The sequence below is a fragment of the Stegastes partitus genome, unplaced genomic scaffold, assembly GCF_000690725.1.
Source record: "Stegastes partitus isolate 25-593 unplaced genomic scaffold, Stegastes_partitus-1.0.2 Scaffold557, whole genome shotgun sequence".
NCBI lineage: Eukaryota > Metazoa > Chordata > Actinopteri > Pomacentridae > Stegastes > Stegastes partitus.
This window is the reverse complement of record NW_007578288.1, coordinates 123,377-140,516: the sequence shown is the minus strand read 5'-3', so window position 1 is coordinate 140,516 and position 17,140 is coordinate 123,377. Positions and strand designations below refer to the sequence as shown.

The 17,140-nt window shown below is 40.6% G+C and overlaps 1 protein-coding gene across 2 annotated transcripts; it reads right to left on the bottom strand.

Moving 5' to 3' along the window:
* Nucleotides 1-956: 956 nt before the first annotated feature.
* On the bottom strand, nucleotides 957-8,409 carry tank (TRAF family member-associated NFKB activator). 2 transcript variants are annotated; one of them, XM_008288395.1, is made up of 8 exons: nucleotides 8,258-8,409; nucleotides 7,182-7,323; nucleotides 6,826-6,934; nucleotides 6,571-6,641; nucleotides 5,740-5,798; nucleotides 5,493-5,611; nucleotides 4,529-4,926; nucleotides 957-3,878 (listed from the first exon to the last, which is right to left on the bottom strand). In XM_008288395.1, the coding sequence occupies exons 2-8, from the start codon at nucleotides 7,278-7,280 to the stop codon at nucleotides 3,708-3,710; spliced, it is 1,026 nt and encodes a 341-aa protein (XP_008286617.1). In that variant the 5' UTR covers nucleotides 7,281-7,323; nucleotides 8,258-8,409; the 3' UTR covers nucleotides 957-3,707. The 2 variants fall into 2 exon arrangements, with proteins under 2 accessions (XP_008286617.1, XP_008286616.1); XM_008288394.1 differs by lacking the exon at nucleotides 8,258-8,409 and adding an exon at nucleotides 7,824-8,251.
* Between the last annotated feature and the right edge of the window lie 8,731 nt (nucleotides 8,410-17,140).

The window sequence follows — 17,140 nt, the reverse complement described above, 5'->3', positions numbered from 1 at the left end:
AATGATTTCGTGGAATGACGCCTCGTCTGTCCATCGTCTGCTGCAATTAGAATCCAATTACTGGCCAATAAAGAAAAATGTATGTTTGTTGGAGTTGAGGATTTAAAAATGACCCCAACAAACAGATATTTATGTATAAAAAAAAAACAGATTGAAAATCTGCTTTTCCTGTCATTTATATACGCGTTGGTAGTGATGTGGCTATTATCGGTGTAAACAAACATCAGAAGCAGGAGGAAATGAGTTGTTATCCACTCTGACTCCTCGTCTTTAGGCCTGTTTGTTGGTACTAACAGGTTTCAGTACTTTTTTGGTGCACATCTGGACTGCACAATTATTTAGATGAGATAGAATAGAATAGAATAGAATAGAATAGAATAGAATAGAATAGAATAGAATAGAATAGAACTTTATTGATCCCTTTGGTGGAGACCTCAGGGAAATTGCTGCTTTAGATTTAGATTATTTGAATTTTAAAGGTTCTTATTCAGAAAGAAAAAAATCCCAACTGCATTCTTCATCTTTGAACACTAGTACTGTTGGTGTCAGCAGTGTTTGTGAGCATGTATGGTATTAAATTTACTCTAAACACAGCTGAATGTATCTGAGGGAGAGATGTGCTGCACATTTATAAACTGGCTTTCTTATATGTACGTCAGGATACATCACAATGTGCATGAGAAATCCAATTAAAGCAATGATTTCTACTGAATTTACAATAAACAGAATCACATTAAAATAAAACTTCTAACATAGTGTTTTGTTTCTTTTTGCCTTCCTATAGGACCTGTTTACATTCCTCGTGGTTATGCTTGTAATCCTCATTTTTTCCGTCATCGTCATAGTTAATCTGAACTTTTTAAACTTTAAAATATATTTCTAGACAGCAGATGTATTCAACCATTAGCTAGTACACACGCAGCAGCCGGCATTAAGTTACACTAAAACACATCAACTTATTCTTTCTATTTATTATTCAAACTTTTAATGACATACCCTACACGCAGACTGTGCATTACACCACATAGCGAGCTCATATTCCGCTTTATGTACAGAAAAACACTCTCAACACTCCCGGTGCAATCATCTTGCAAGTACAAGCTGATAACACAGACCACAGAGATCAGTCTCTGTAGGATAACCTACACGCTCAAATCAGAAGTGGTAGAGTGCCAGCAGATAAACCATGCATCAGTTTCCTCCCTCTCTTCCAGACTATAGTCCCCTGAAGCCGGTGACTTCCCTGTCTCCCCGAACTCTCTGCAGCACCGACTGGTGGTGCAGAAGCACTGCTGATTAGCATGCAGTAATGATGGTGAGCTGGGCTCCATTGTTCTAACACCTCCCCTCTCCTCCGCACCAATCTGTCACCATTCAGTGGGCTAGAGCTGCCTCAAATGCTTCTCTCCACAAATGAGATGGATAATTAGTTGCCCCTCACGAATGCTGCACTCTTCTCACCCCTGATTGCTTTCACCTTCTTGCTCCTGGCAATTTTGACACCTTGTAATCAGCCTGCTACTTCTCCGTCTCAATCCATATCCTTCTCCTTTTTTTTTTTTTTTGTCGTCCGCTTTCATTTTTTTTTTTTTTTATAGCTCTTAAATCTTGTTCAAATCTACCAGCTCTGGTAGCAAATGTCCCAAGGACAAAGATGGATCTTACACTCCGCTGAAAACGACAGCAACAACTACGCCTTAGAGCTAAAGTGGAATTTTACCCCAACCGGTCACATTACTGTATACACGAGTAAATATAGTGTACGGAAATACACACACACACACAAAAAAATCTAGCTGTCAGAACGAGTTTCCTCTTCCAAATAACAATGAATGACAACATAATTATGAGCAAGCAGCTGTTCATGATCCCAGAGAGAAAAGCATGCAGGCTGCACAATGTTCGACTGTTCACAGATTAACCAGAGAGGATCATTAGGGATATGTATTTGCCAAAAAAAAAAAATCTGAATAAATTCTCCCCTCAGTGCTCATGATGAGGTGAAACGCAGAATTATTTGGTTTATGTCACTCCAAAATAAACACGAATTATGATTTACACATTACATTAGATCAATATGTAATAATCACCTTTGTGTATCCACCAAATGGCATCTGTTTCCACTACTTGCCTTTAAGTAGATAATGTGCTCTCCTATGGTAGCCTAATGACTCATTAGTTGAAAATAGCTGATAGTACTATAACGTGACTTTTTTTTTTTTTTTTACACCCTTTTGATCCATTTATGAAGCACGGAGAACGACTGAGCGGCATACATCATTTAGGGTCGAAAGTAAGAAATCAATCAGTCCATTAAGAGTGTTTGATTATCCAAAATGAGTTAAGACACTCAGCGTTTGTAAAGAGGAAAAAAAAATAAAAAAATGTTGTTTGTAGTCTTCACACCAGCTCATCTACCCAGCGCAAGTGTTACCAGCCCAAAGCTGAAGGTCTACAAGGGCCTCACTGCTCAACAAAGTGTTCCAACACACAGCGTCCCCGTTTCCACAAACATCATCACACCGAATGGTGAAAATCACGGCAATGTCTTGTCAAGGTGTGAATAAACGCTGCAAAAGTCACGAGTCGATGCTACTGTTTAAAAAAAGATTCAGGTTTAGTCAAATAACAGGTAATGCACACACAGTGGAATGTGTACTTTTTTTTTTTGACACAGTGAGCGGGGTTTTTTACAAATTACTGTTCGTGTTTTTAACCTCTATAAAATGCTGTGAAATTGTCATAGTTTTCAATCTTTTTTTTTTACAGTGTTGCTCATAATGTAATTTAGATCTGGCACACCTACAGTCATTACTTTAAATAGCATAACTGGAGTGAAATCCTCGTATCATGTTCGTATAAATGTGCTTCCGTAAATACAGTTCAATGCAAACTTTATCTCCACAGCTGGCGCGGTAATTTGGCGTCTAATTGGAAGAGTGTCTGTGCAGACAGTCTTAATGAACACATGGTATAATAACTTTACAACCGAGTTCAAAGTTGGAAATATCTCAAAACCAAGAATGAACTACAGCTGCTGAAGCATAGAATGCAGAAGAAGAAGAGGAATTCACCTGAAAGTAGTGCTAATCAACCTGTCCACCAATCTCGAAAAGAGAAATTGATGCATATTGTTGGCATTTCTTCTCCGTAACATATGGCGGTTCGATGAGATCTCAAAGCCAACATAAAATGGGGGCAAAGGTGTTCCTGCAGGAAGTATTGCAAATTTCCATTTCGAAGCAACAACTAACATTAACAAAAAAATGTAAATAGCTTCAATTAAAAATGTATAAAGACGTTAAAGAAACAAAGCTCATAAATACACCACCCTGACCGTCTGATGTGTTTATGTATGGACGTCTTCACTGGCTCACTTCTATATTATTTTTATATTCGCACGTTTGAAAACAATTCAAATGCTAAAAATTGTTGCAAGAGTAAATGTCGGTTTATTTGCTCTTATATACCATATGCATCATTGTAAAATCTCAGCGTGATATTAGAAAAATATAATGGGCAAAAAAAAAAAAGAAAAAGTGTACCATCAAATCTTCAATATTAAATAAATGGATTCAAGTCTTATTGCAGTGTCATTTCAGATCCAGTACAGCGCTTGTACTTCATGGCAGGCAGGACTAGACCATGAAAACAGTAAAAGTCTTGAAGTAGTTGAGGCCTTCGCCCGTCAGTCTCTGTTTCCGCTGTCAATCGTCGGCTTCATTCTTAGGAGAGAAATGCAAGTAGAGGTGGCTGTTCATACGGTCCTGAGGAACCACAGCATGGCAGAAAGCACATTTATCCGGACTGCTGCTCTGAGGCGTCGCCAGCTCTGTCCCCACGTCAACTGCATCACACAGCTCAGGGCTCCAGACAGGCTGCAGAGCAGAACGAACCAGAGGGGGAAAAGAATGGATTATTTATACTCCAAACAATCCTTACAATGACTCCACTAAAGTGTACCGGACGGCCGGGCCTTAAAGTATCTGTTGCTTTAAAGAACACAAACACGCAGTCGGAACAAATAGTTAGCAGCAGCAAACACAAAATGCTTTTCTCAAGTGTTTAATTATCTCACTAGTTCTGTGTTTATCCAAACTATAATAACTAACAAATGCCCGTGTTGGCGGTGTCCAGAGATGGAGCCATATAATGAAAAACTGGACCAGCTTTTAGATCTTACTGCAGGTCATTCACAATTTTTATTTTTTTATTAGGCTTTTATACACATCAGCAATAAAAAAAAAAATAAAAAATCCCACTTAACCATCATACTTGTTTCATCAGATTCAGACACTGTAATGTGCTTCCATCTGGCTCACACTTTCCAGCAAAGATGCCAAATATAACCAGAGCATCCATGCTTAAGTAAAAAAAGAATCCGCACACATTACACACTAATACGTTTCAAGTTTAGCCAAAGGGATATTTTTGGACTTCACACTGTTTCACTCCTCCATTAGCGGAGACCAATCAGAAACTGATAATTCGCTACTAGTTTTCTCAGACCTTCTCCTGTGATTCTCACCTGCTGGGGTCCCCGCACGCTCTCCTGGGAGAGCGAGGATGATGTTGAATGGGAGGGGGATGTGGGGTAGACAAAAGGCATGGGCAGTTCCACGGGCTCCTCCTCTGTCAGCGTGGAGGAGACGCTGCTGAGAGGCCGCTTCATGGGCATGGTCAGACCAATGTGTCTCTCTGGAGCACTGTTCAGGAAGTCATATTCACTGTCCGCAGAGGGTGGGAATTTGACACTGAGTTTGGTGAGAGAGTCTACCAAGTCCCTGTCCTCCTGGCAGACGCCGCGGGACGCTAGAGATGCAGGCAGGAGGGGGGCATCGGCGGCTGATCTCAGAGCTGCGGAAAAGGGTCGCTCTGCCTCGGCGGTGCGATCTGTGCACTGGATGGGCATGGAGAACCGCTGATCTGTCGGACGGCAGAAAAACACCACATTTTACACAGATCTCTCGCCAACGTGCAGATGTACTCCACGTCTGGCTTTAAGAACATTTGAACTTGACCCAAATTTAACAAGTTGACAAATAGCTGCAGATCATTCCTACTCTAGTCCTTTAAACACGTTTTTACCAATCAAGACATCCACATACACTCTATAGGTACAAAACAATGAAATGTTTTTCTCACAATTTACATTAATATCTGGGTTATTTTTTTAATTGTACAGCTACTATCCAGAGCTAATGTCACGCATTTCTCAGTGGTATTATTAAATTTGTTTATCCACATTATTTTCAGAGGTGGCCAGCCATGGTTCAAAAAGGCAATCAGGCATCCGTGTACAATCCTAATTATTAAGATGTTGTTATCTCATTAAAGAACAAAGCAAAAGTAAACTCGTGAGCCGCTACACAACACACAAGCCTGCTTCAATTTGACACCTTTTCTTTAAAGCAACCGAATTAAGACAACAAAAGCCTCCAGGTTCAGGCTGTGCAAAATACAAGGTAATATGTAGTAAATATTAATATTACCATTTGATGTATCACTTCCTCCGTGGAATCTTTTTAGGTGATCTTTTTGTCTTCTGGTTAAAGACCGAATCTGTCGGAATTTGCCTTGAATTGCGTCAAATGCTTCCAGCATGTCCTGACTGACAAATAAATAAATAGAGCGTGAGGGGAAAATATCCATTCTTAAACTGTAATGTCCATGATGTTTTGTTTTGCTTTTTAAAAAAAAGAAAAAGAAAAAAAAGGTCTTGCAAGGAGTGACACATACTAGTCAACGCTGCTGTTGACTGGCAAATTAGGAGCAACAGCAACAGTGCCCATGTTCTCCTGAAAAAAGAAAAAAAAAAAAAAAAAGACACATTCAATTTATAGCGATAATTAACAACAATTATCCCAGGGCATATTGTTGATACATCTGCAGCTCTATTTATACATCACAGATTTATATTTACTGATGAAAAAATATTTCCTGGTTGATTAAATAATAACAGCAAAGCTCAGGCTGCTGAACGCTGCAGCGATATTATCCTCTAGCACCATCTGGTGAGGCAAGAGTGGATACACTGTGTGCAGAGAAAAACAGAGGGTGGATACTATTACAGCAGCAATGCAGGCCACACTGAATGCTTGAATAATAGCAAAACAAATAATCGCAAGCATGGCGAAATTATGAAAGCATCTGGACAGTCCCTTCTTGTGTGTGGTAGAACAAGAACTGATTCTCCCCTGAATATCCTGAAGGCATCTGCAAACTGCCTTAGAGCTGTATTAACAAACATGAATAAACAAAATAAAATGTTATTTTTGTGCTTGTGACTCTAACATCACAAAGAAAATGCTCAAAAACCGTATTGGTCACATATGGATAAACAATAAGCTTTCACAGTCAATGCAATATCCAGCAGCATTACAACATCCTTTTGCCCTGACACACATGCAGCTCACTTATGCAGAAGTATTCTCAACGTCTACGTATGTGAGAGGAAGCTGTATGTATGCACATCCTTAAATTCATGGAGAGAGAGAGGCCTGTTTGGGAGCCATCTTACTGCAGTTTGCACGTTGCGTAGCTGCAGAACGAGTGTGACTGTGAACATACCGGGTACTGCATATTCCTAAAAGTGTTGGCCCCATCGAGGAGATGGTTGCAAGGCTCACATTTCATCTCTCCTAAGAGTCCAAAACAGTGAAAATGAACAGTTTGCACAGAAGGTAAAACTAGATCAAACTGACTCAGCAGAATTTCAGATCCGTTCCAATTTGCTCATAATTCAATGCACAGATTGTGATGCAGCGCAGGAGTGAGCGACCTTGTCAGCACGCAAGCTGAGAGATCAGCTCGCGTCTCACTAACCTGATGGTTGCCTTGTTGCTGACAACTTAGCTTCCAGTTCTGTAATCAGCCGCTGCTGGTCTTCTATCTGCTTCTGAAGCTCCTGAGTGTATCGCTCATAATATTCAGTCTGGAAAAAAAAAAAAAAAGAGGTTTCTGTTATTTCTCTGGAACCAGTACATCCAGTGTGGTCATTGTCCAAACATGTGTGACGCATTTTCCAACACAAATATAACCAATAATCCTGCTATTTAACCAGTATAAAGTGGGTAAACACGCTTTGAAGCGAAGGAGGCGATGCAAGCTAACTCTGTGACGCATTATTTGCCTCATATCTGCTGGTGCAAAGTTTGAAATGGCTGTTCTCTTGTCGTTACCCTTTGCTGCAGCTCCTTTTTTGCATTGTCCTTTTCGATGGAGACCTGGCGATAAGCTTCAAAAGCTTTGTTGAGCTGGTCTCCGATGTTCCTTTCCATGCCTTGTGCTCCACATTCATCACTGACACAGCAGACATGAGCCCTACGAGGGAAATTACACAACGTTTTACAACACACCAACAACAACTTAGAAAAGAGACACTTAAAAACTCTGAAGCACCTTTCTATCTAGATGAAAAACAAGAGGGATTAGGACTTCTTTTTTTTTTTTTTTTGCTTGTTTTGTAACAAGCAAACAAGTTGTCTTCACACGCTTTAATAACAATAACCAAAGTGAAGAAATCCTTTAAGTGCTGCCAAATTATTTGGCTGATTTTAAATAAGTTACTGATCCAATGACAAAACTGAGCCAACACCGAGTAAACAAACTTCTTAATATCTGCTTATTACCAAAGAATACTGGCAGGCCCCTTGATTTAAAAAAAAAAAACTGCTATATTCACAGTTCAACCACAAATACCTCATTCTAGTCCTGTACGAAATGCTGATGACGAATCATGACAAATACATTAAGTTGCTCAATGAATGTGCAGTGTCTTGCACCACAACGTGTGGAGCTACAAACACACACACAGTACTTACATTGTCTGCTCTGATGTTCAAGACAACTGTTTAGAAATTATGGGACAACTCCACATTTACGGCTGCAAAGGGAAGATGATGATGATGATGCACAGCAAGGAGAGAGGCTGATGGCAAGTCTCACCAAGAGCTGCTCATCTATTATTGAGCAATCTTCTTGGTAAATGTCATAGTAACACAGGAGCTGTAAGTGACACCAGCAGCAGCTCCTGGAGCAGCAGTACCAGCTACAGGCGGAGTTAGAAAACACACAATAACACTGCCGGAGACGCAACACTGGCTCATTTTTTTAAAAGAGTAAATCTCCTACACACAGTTCCGTATTCTTTAAACTGGTTAGCCGTCGTCGCTCATTCAACCCGGTGTCGGATAGAAAAGCGAGCGAGCCAGAAGTCCCCCGGATCGGTTTACCTCGCTGCCAGCGTCCTCCTTACCTTCATTCGAGTAACTGTTAAAGTTTGCTGTTTTGCCACCACCGCAGCGTCGTCCTCTAACGTTCAGATGCAAAGTTACGAAGCTCCGGAGAGGATATGGCAATAATGTATGTTTTACATAGCCTGCTTGAGTTTGGGAACTTCCCTCGGGGAATCCCCTGCTCTGTAGACTTCCGCCTTTACTCGATGCGGACCAATCAGCGCGCAGCTCGGAGCGCCGCTGGTTCAGGGTTCTTCCAGCCTACGCGTCTGCAAACCGCCTGTTGTGCACAGAAAAACTGTCCCCAAAACTTCAGCAATGCTGGGCTCTTTTGTTTTTGCTTTCCAAAATTCTGTTCATTACATAATGAACATCGATCAGTTCTGAATATGTCAGTGTTTGATTTATTGTTAACACCTCTGAGACGGGCTTTAAGTGCAGCCAAGGTTTTGGTTTTATAGTGGGATAAAACTGAACTCCTACCAAGACCAATACAAGAAAGGACCCACTGCAGGCCAGAATACACACATCATTAAGACGAAACATGTATCGTAAAATAAACCAGACATCGTTGCATATTAAAAAAAAGCGAGTGAGTGGCTTGGTTCTATATAAATGAGCAATAAAAATAGCTGTTCAGTGCTCCCTATTATGTGCACAGTCTAGTGTTTCCTGCTGCAACCGGGTGTTCTAATGTGGCGTAAAGAGGGGGACAGTTCAGGTCTACTTTTGTAGTGATTTTATTAAACACCATTGTTTATGACTCCCCACTATATGAGCATGAGCTTTGAAACATGACAAGATATCAAAAGCAGATAACACAGAGCGTGCTTTGTGGTTTAGTGTTCACAGCAGTAAACAAATGTGCATTCAAAAAATGTGTGCAATGAGTTTGGAGGTTTTGGAGGCTTTTTGTTCAGCCTGCTTGGAGAATAGTCCAGCAAAGCAATAAGTCAAAATGTTTTACATAAGCCATAAAAAGACATTAAGACACATACAGCTATATACATGTAGGCCTAAGCATGGAATAACAGCTGTGCAGAGGGCCCAGTAGGTCCTAGTTCACTGTATGCCACTAGGTTTTTGTCCTCCTTCCTTTGCTAGTTTTGTTGTTTTGGTTGAACCTCTGTACCACTACAGACAAACAAATGCATACACACAGGACATGCACACACGGCCATATGTGCACATGGGCTCACACTCACTTAAACACAGTTAGGTATGGGGCAACCAATATGCAATAGATAGAGATAATACTGACAATCCAACATAAAACAGGTGTTTGTTACTGTGTTTTTTTCAGCATGAGCATTTACTTTGCTAACACTGATGCACTATGTCCTGCTGAATTTCTAAATTAATGTCCTTCCTGTTACAACTAATGCTTCAACGTTTCTCCAAACACTTGCTGCTTTATGGGGAGGTGCAATTAATATCTCAGATCTGCATTATCTTTGGCCTTGGCTAAATGCACGCATGTCCCAATCTGACCCAGCGAGGAGCAACCCCACAAATATGAGCAGCATCAAAAGAGTCACCAGTAGATGGCAGCTAAGAGAGACTGTTTGAGATGATGTGTCCTCTGAACTGCTTCAACTGGATGGTTACTGAAGAATCTGAGGGTTTAGAGGAGGCATGTGATGTGAGGCTATAAGCACCATATAAATCTACTGTACTCATGGATACGTGTCAGGATCTCTTGAGATGTTTTACGTGACTAATTATCTAATATTCTAATTGTTACCTCACCATGGCCAGAAGCTGGAATTTCTGATTAACATCTTTACCGCTTTCCTGTAAAAATGATGTCTGATTTCTGTGCTATTTACATTTTTACAGATAGGGAAGTATACATTTTGGTGAATGAACTTTCTCAGTTTCGTCCTGTAACTGATTTAATCGAGAGATGTCCGCAAATGACTTGTCTCCGTCATCGGTACGAGCATGACTTAGTGCAGACCTTCATGTGACCTGTCCATCACAGTGGGGCTCCAGCGAACAGGCTCCTCCAAGGGTCATTTCCCTCAGTCCTTTTACAGAGGTTCTCATCTCTGACCCTCACTGACATTCCAGCCTCAACCTCTGCTCCTCCTGAGAATGACTTACAGACCCAAAGCGCCACAAACAACCCCGATTCAACGCTCCTCGAGGAGAGCGCCAGGACATCTTAAGGGTTTCACATATTTTTTCACAGTTGCTTTGAACTCGTGGCAATCTGACATAACCCCTGTCTTGTGGTTCTTGTGAACAAAAAATGTCATTGAGACTGTGGTATACTGATAAGCAATGATGTTACTACTGAACACAGAGTAAGGCATATGAGTCATTTCAATGACCACATAATCATTCACCTCAAGTACCATTTTCTCTTTCTGTTCAGTCCTCAATTCTCCCTTTGTTCATATTTCCTAAGGAGGAAATTTTGTTACTCAACTGGCTGATCGGGACATTAATATGTAACCAAAACTTTAAAAACAACTGAAATATATCTGCAACACGCTCTTTGCTCTTTACCAACTCTGCTCAGTGTGTCCGAGTGAGAATAAACCGCGCTAAAGATGACTGCAAACGCGATGAGACAGATTTATGAATGCACTCTGTTCCCTTTCATATGGTGATCTGCTCCGTTTGATTTCTTTTTTTTCCTCTTTCTGGTACTGAATGCACTTTCTTTGCTCTCCCTTGTGCTACCCATAAATCATAATTGCCTCCACAAAGTTCCACAATGCATTACTGTTTTCTAGCCACATAGGCAGAAAGGCGTGCACGCCATCATTTATCTCGCATTTCACAGTGAAGAATTTCCGTCAACTATAAGTGCATTTCCTGCATCGCGAGACCACAGTATATCTGCACTCCACAAACCCAAACACGCTGAAAGACAAGTAAGTCGAAGAGGAATACAAAGGTGCTGTGTGTTGATTGCAACCCACTGATAACCTTCAGACCTGCAATCAATCTCTGTTACATGCAGCCATTTAAAACAGACTTATACAGTATGCCGTAAAGCAAACAGAGACATGCTTTTCTGTTGAGAAATGAATCTCCCAAAGCTATTTTTGTCATATACCCTGACCTCACTACTTACAGCGGGGCATCAGTGGTGCAGAGAGGCCTCATAAATTTCAGCACAAATGATCTCTGGGGAGATGTGTTGTCCTTCTCCAGCATCACCAGGGTATATGGATTTTATTTGCCCTTTGTCCACTATAGGACAATGTTGTATGTGGCTCATTGAATTACATACGTCTGTCATCTCCGCAATTAGCAGGATCAGAAGATTATTCGTATGCTCGGTACCCTGGTGCCTCAGCTGATGTAATCATCTAACATTATATTCCCCAGGCAGACAATCTCATTGTCCTTTGTGATGTGTCAGTGGTGGAACAGGACACTAAGCATGCTGTTGTAGGGGGGCATTTTAAATACACACCACACTGGAGCCTGGCTCAGCAGTAAATCTCGAGCCACTGAAGGGTCCATCCATGTTTCCTCCATGTCTAGCAAAATAAACAATCTGCTGTAGGTCTGCAGAAACCTGAGATCAGACAGAGGGCAGAGCTGAGGACTCTGGCATGCAGGGGGAGGAGGGGAGAGGAGGAATGTAGGGGGAAACACACAGATCAGATTTCAGCAGCCCAGGGAGAGGTGAAGGAGAGTGAAAAGAAAACCTGGCTGTCAGGAGACCCACAAACTACACATGAAAGGGAAATGATAATGGTGATAATAAAAAATAATGCCACATGTTCTCTTCCTAAAAATGCATCGTGTTGCGTCATTTATTCAGTCAGTTACATTGTTTGAACTGTATATCTCATATACAAAGCGGTGCATTTATTCCTGAAATATGTGAAAGTAGGTGTGTTAAACATCAGAGCAGACCAGTGAGCCACTTTCCATCAGCAGCTAAAGCTGCAGACAATACTGTTTTGAATGAGAGTCTTGCCTCAGGGGCTTCCTGCTATTTGAAGATGGTGGGGTGGGGATGAATATGTTGAAAATCTCTGAGAAGATTCCATAGTTCTGAGAATTTCACACAATTAGTCATTATAGTCTCAGTCTTTACAGGGGCTTTTATGCTTGTCAGCTGCACTGAACTTTTAAAGACCTGATGTAGACTAAAGGATTTATTGAGATAATATACCAAATCCCAGACAACAGATCTAACTGTAGCATCTAGTCATAAATCACAATGCTTATTTCTACACTAACTGTGACCTAGAAAACATGTCGCTCTTTACAGTTTTGACGGCGCCGAAATACTGCGAGAAGACTTTCCTGCCTGCTTATAGAATTTCCTGATTGATAGCAAGAGGAAGTTGTCTCCTTGTTCCTGTGCACATAAGAGCTAAACCACAAACCTCTCATTGAACAATATGTAGTTTGTACTTTATACAAGTTAGGGAGCGTGAACCAAACTAAATCTACCATCCCTGAACAGCTTAAGGGTTGATTAATCATATATTCTTTTTCTTCAAGTATCACGTAATCAGTTTGATGCAAAAAAAGAAAGAAAGAAAAAAAAGTTTTCTTTCACTTTTGATGACACATTTTAAAACTGCTGCGGTAAACACAACACTTTCACTCTTGGTCATATGTAATTAAAAATATATTTTATCTTAGTTAAATTTAGGTCAGTGCTGAGTTTAGGCAACGTGCAAGGGTCCAGGTGAGCAAACAATTTATTACCTGGCCGTGCTCAAACACGTGCATTGATTTCTAATTTGTCAGCATAAGATAAGGCATTTTGAACATTCAAAATCAATAGTCACATGGAAGCGAACGGTCACAGGGCTGTGTGTGTGTGTGGGCTTCCCATGCAGGGTGAGATTCAGCTGATACGGATGTGATGGGAAGATTCGAATGACTGTGTCTTCATGGGAAAAGTTGGAGTGAACACATATTCCCACAGTATTCCCAATACCTGCAAACCAATAGTGTGCGGGTCTGAATATACTGTATGTTTGTAAAGGGTTGGTTGGATCTGATGAGACGTGTGGGTTGTTGTCAGATGGCTGACTATGTCTGTAGGAACACACAATGTAAAACGCTGGGTTCTGATGTAGGAGTTGTGTTATCCGAGCTACAGTATTTGCTCCCCTTTGCTCCAGACTAAATATGAAACACAAATCGTACCATTGGTTTTGGCATTGGGGGGATTTTGCCATCATTTTTATTCAACCAGCTGACTAAGTGGTAATAGTTCCATTGGACAACATACACCTCAGTTATTTCATTTTTAAGGTAACACAGCATAACCAGTCAGTGCAAATGAAGCAAAACTACAGAAGTAAAAGGGTAGATGAGGTTAAGGAGGGCTAGGAAAGTCCCTGAATGATCTGGGAAATCTCAGCTCACATAAAGAGCCCTTTAATGCTTCTTATTATTGAAGCTCATTAAATTTTTATCAGTTGGAGACTTAGGCTCCAGATAGACAGATTTTACAAGCAACAGGAAACACAACATGCATTCACTCTATAAGTTATCCGACAATGCAAACAGTGTAAGTCCTGCTTTTTGGTGGATAATAGTGCATCCTCAAACTGACTGCCCGAGCCGAGTTTATGGAATATGGATCTTATGATTTTGATTACACGGGGGGTAAAACTAATATGAGCTGTTTACCAGATGACCAAACAAAGCTTGTAGTGTATTAGTGAAAATGTAAAAAACGCAGGCTATAAAAATCAATTTGCTTTATTATGATGTTATAATATAAAAATTGCCTCAAACATCAAGCGACTTAGTTGTTTCTTTGTGTTTCCAATCAAAATAAATGTGGATTTATCTAAATAATGAGAGTTTGACTTCAGTGTTTTTTTGGCAGACAAGAGTTAAATGTCTGTGGAGAACGCTGATTTGATTTTCGGTTTCTCTTTCAAGACTGTTGTGAATTCAAGCGTGCCGTAGATGGGGATTGTTCAGAAACAAAAACTTTCAGCAAAGTGGTGATGGCTGATGGGTCGGCTACCTACACCAAAGTAAACTTTAAAACATTGTCAAGGTGAATGCATTAACTGCTGCGGTGAGAATGTGAACAATGGCATTATGCTGAGGCTGAACGGCACCATACAATGTTTACAATAAAGTTTGAAGAGTTGCCTGGCAGCAGAATGCACACAATGGATCAGCCCAGTGGCGCTGCTCTTTATGTCCGTGTCAGGCCTGAAAGAACTGCCTTTGTACACATATTACTCCTGTGGGACATTTGACATGAGCAAAATGGAAGCCAAGCACTACAATTAAACTGTTCTCTACTTCCTTTAATGCATTATAAAATCCCAATAAATGTTTCAAACATGTGTGTAATATAGTGAGTAACAAATATGAATAAAAAAGTTCAGAAAAACCACTGCATATAAAGTTATTTTTAAAAACTAACATGCAAAAGAAGGTACTGTACGATATTATGTAGGCTTATAATGCGTCAAAACATTTGCAACCCTGTCTTGATGGTGTTGTTTTATCATATGTAACGGCAATAATGAAAAAGTCAAGTCCTGGACCTGTAAACCTGAACTGTAATCTATCATCAAGCTTCAGCATATTTTGACAAAAAGCAATGACCTGTTTATGAGATGTAATAATGAACATTTCGTGGTGGCTGGCTGCAGCCATTTTCAATTTCTTGCTTCTTGGAGTTATAATTTGCTCTGCCTCATGTTTTTTTGCACCAAGTTAAGCCTGCGAATGTCACTCCAAAATTAACGAGGATGTCGGACGTTACCTCGCAGCTGCAGTAAATGATGCATAATTATGAGCTTAAGCTGCCTTTTTCGTACACATAAATAAACAGGTTTCAAGTGTTCTAATGTCGTGTGACCCTCATAAGTGTGAGGATTTACTCACCTAAGCAAAACGATGCACACAGTATTAGTGAAATGGATGTGACAAGGGATGACACGGCTGTAAACAACAGTGTGATAGTATCCAAGTCCTCCACTGCTGTAATTAAGGCAGATTATGTACCACATGCTGAGGGATTTCTAAGGATTCTACTAAAGGCTGTTAAAGACCATCCAAAAATCCATATGTATAATCAATACAACCACAATATATAATGTTTTTCTTAGTTTTTTTAAAAAAGGTCTTCTTTAATTTTTCATTGCTACTGAACCAGTAAAGTGACTCATTCATTTTTGAATAACTGAGAAGGGTTGTCATGAACGCAACCCATTCAGCAGCACCTCAATTAAAGACCAGTGAATGTGGCCCTTTCTCTGTGTGACACACACACATAGGCACTCACAGCCATTTTTGTGGGTAATTTACAGTCAGGGGAAATGAATCTGCTGCTGGCAAAGAGGGGTTACACACCCTAACCCAACCTTTCTGTCTCGCCAGAGAGGTACGGAACTGTTACTAACAGCTTCTTGGAGCTGCTAAAATTCTATGCAACACTGACTGTGGCAGCACCACTTCTCAGGAATCTAACACAGGGAGGAAGTGAAGACAAACGTCTCTCAGCCTTTCACAGATTCAGCTGTGAGACTGTAATTGCTGTTATAATTTGTGAGGACAAAACAGAGAGCGACACTTGTTCGTACACCTCAGAGTTGTTTGCTTGCAGAGGCTGTTTTCATTAGTTCAGGGAAGAGTGAGAACAAGTAGCCAAGTAGCACAATGTCCTAAAATAACCCCACTCTCTTATTTCCCTTGGAAATACCCAGTGTGTTATGTGTGTGTGTGTAAGAGAGAGAGAGAGAGAGTGTGGAAGTATAGACTTGTATATCTATGTGTACAGGTTAGGCCTTAGTGATCTTGTAATCTTTGCATCTGTGCATGTTCGTGCCCGTCTGAGCGATTATGCATGTGCAATCTAAACCTGCCCTATAATGAATAGAGGTTTCCTTCAGGGGAATTACATGCACTCTGGATATCGGTTTGGTTCTCAACTGACATTTCATTTTTTATTTTTTATTTTTAGTGTCATTAAATGAGTTAATGGTGTATTGTAAATGCTGTGTCTGTAAGTTTTAGCAACATGTTAATTCAAACTTTGTTTTGTGAAACGTCATTCAAAACGCTTTTCTTTTGGATACTATTAGGTTCATTTAGGGGTCATTAGTGCTACACAAACACAGAGATCAGAGATAACCTTTCTTTTTACGCTTTCATAAAAGGCGGTGGTTCAATTGCCCCCTCCCCGTTTAGTATCCTGGACAGAGTGCTGAATCAGACCTCTGTCCCTTTCCTCTAATGCTGACCCATTGACTCCTGTTGGCCTGGTGAACTTCTCTACAGGACTGGTGACCTTTGGTTCCATTTAGGTTGACTTTCCAGATATCACATTTATGAACATGCATTGAGCCAATGCCTTCATTACAAGATGTCGTAGGAGGCTCACAAGGATCATTTAAGTGATGTTGAAGGTTCAGAGCCCCAATTTTTTATTACATGCACAACCTAAGCACAGCGTCTCTCAGCAATGCTCTCTCGAGTAATTGTATAGTAGTTTCACGAGTTAGTGACGGAGAATACAAAACAGCTGCTACCCAAACCGAAATCAGGAGGCTCAAAGAAACTGTTTAGGGAGACTATAAACGCAGAACAAGACAGCGATTACACCATTGTGCTTGTACGTTTTTAGAAGGTCGCCATTAATTCACATTTTCTGCCACCAGTGTTGGTTTTCCAATCAGAGGGTGACAGTGGTGGGTAGATTGCCTTTGATTTATAGCCCTGCCTGCCCCTCTTACCTGCTCCAATAAAGAGAAACCCACACACACACACACTCAACTACCCCCACAACCAGCCATCACTCACATTAAGAGGGTCTCACTGCACTAGATCCATAATAGAAGCCACCTCTCGCTGCAAAATTATACTGCAAAAACCGAACCACAGAAGGACTGGTTCACCAACACAAGAGGAAATAAAGCTTACTAATTTCCTCAAATGAG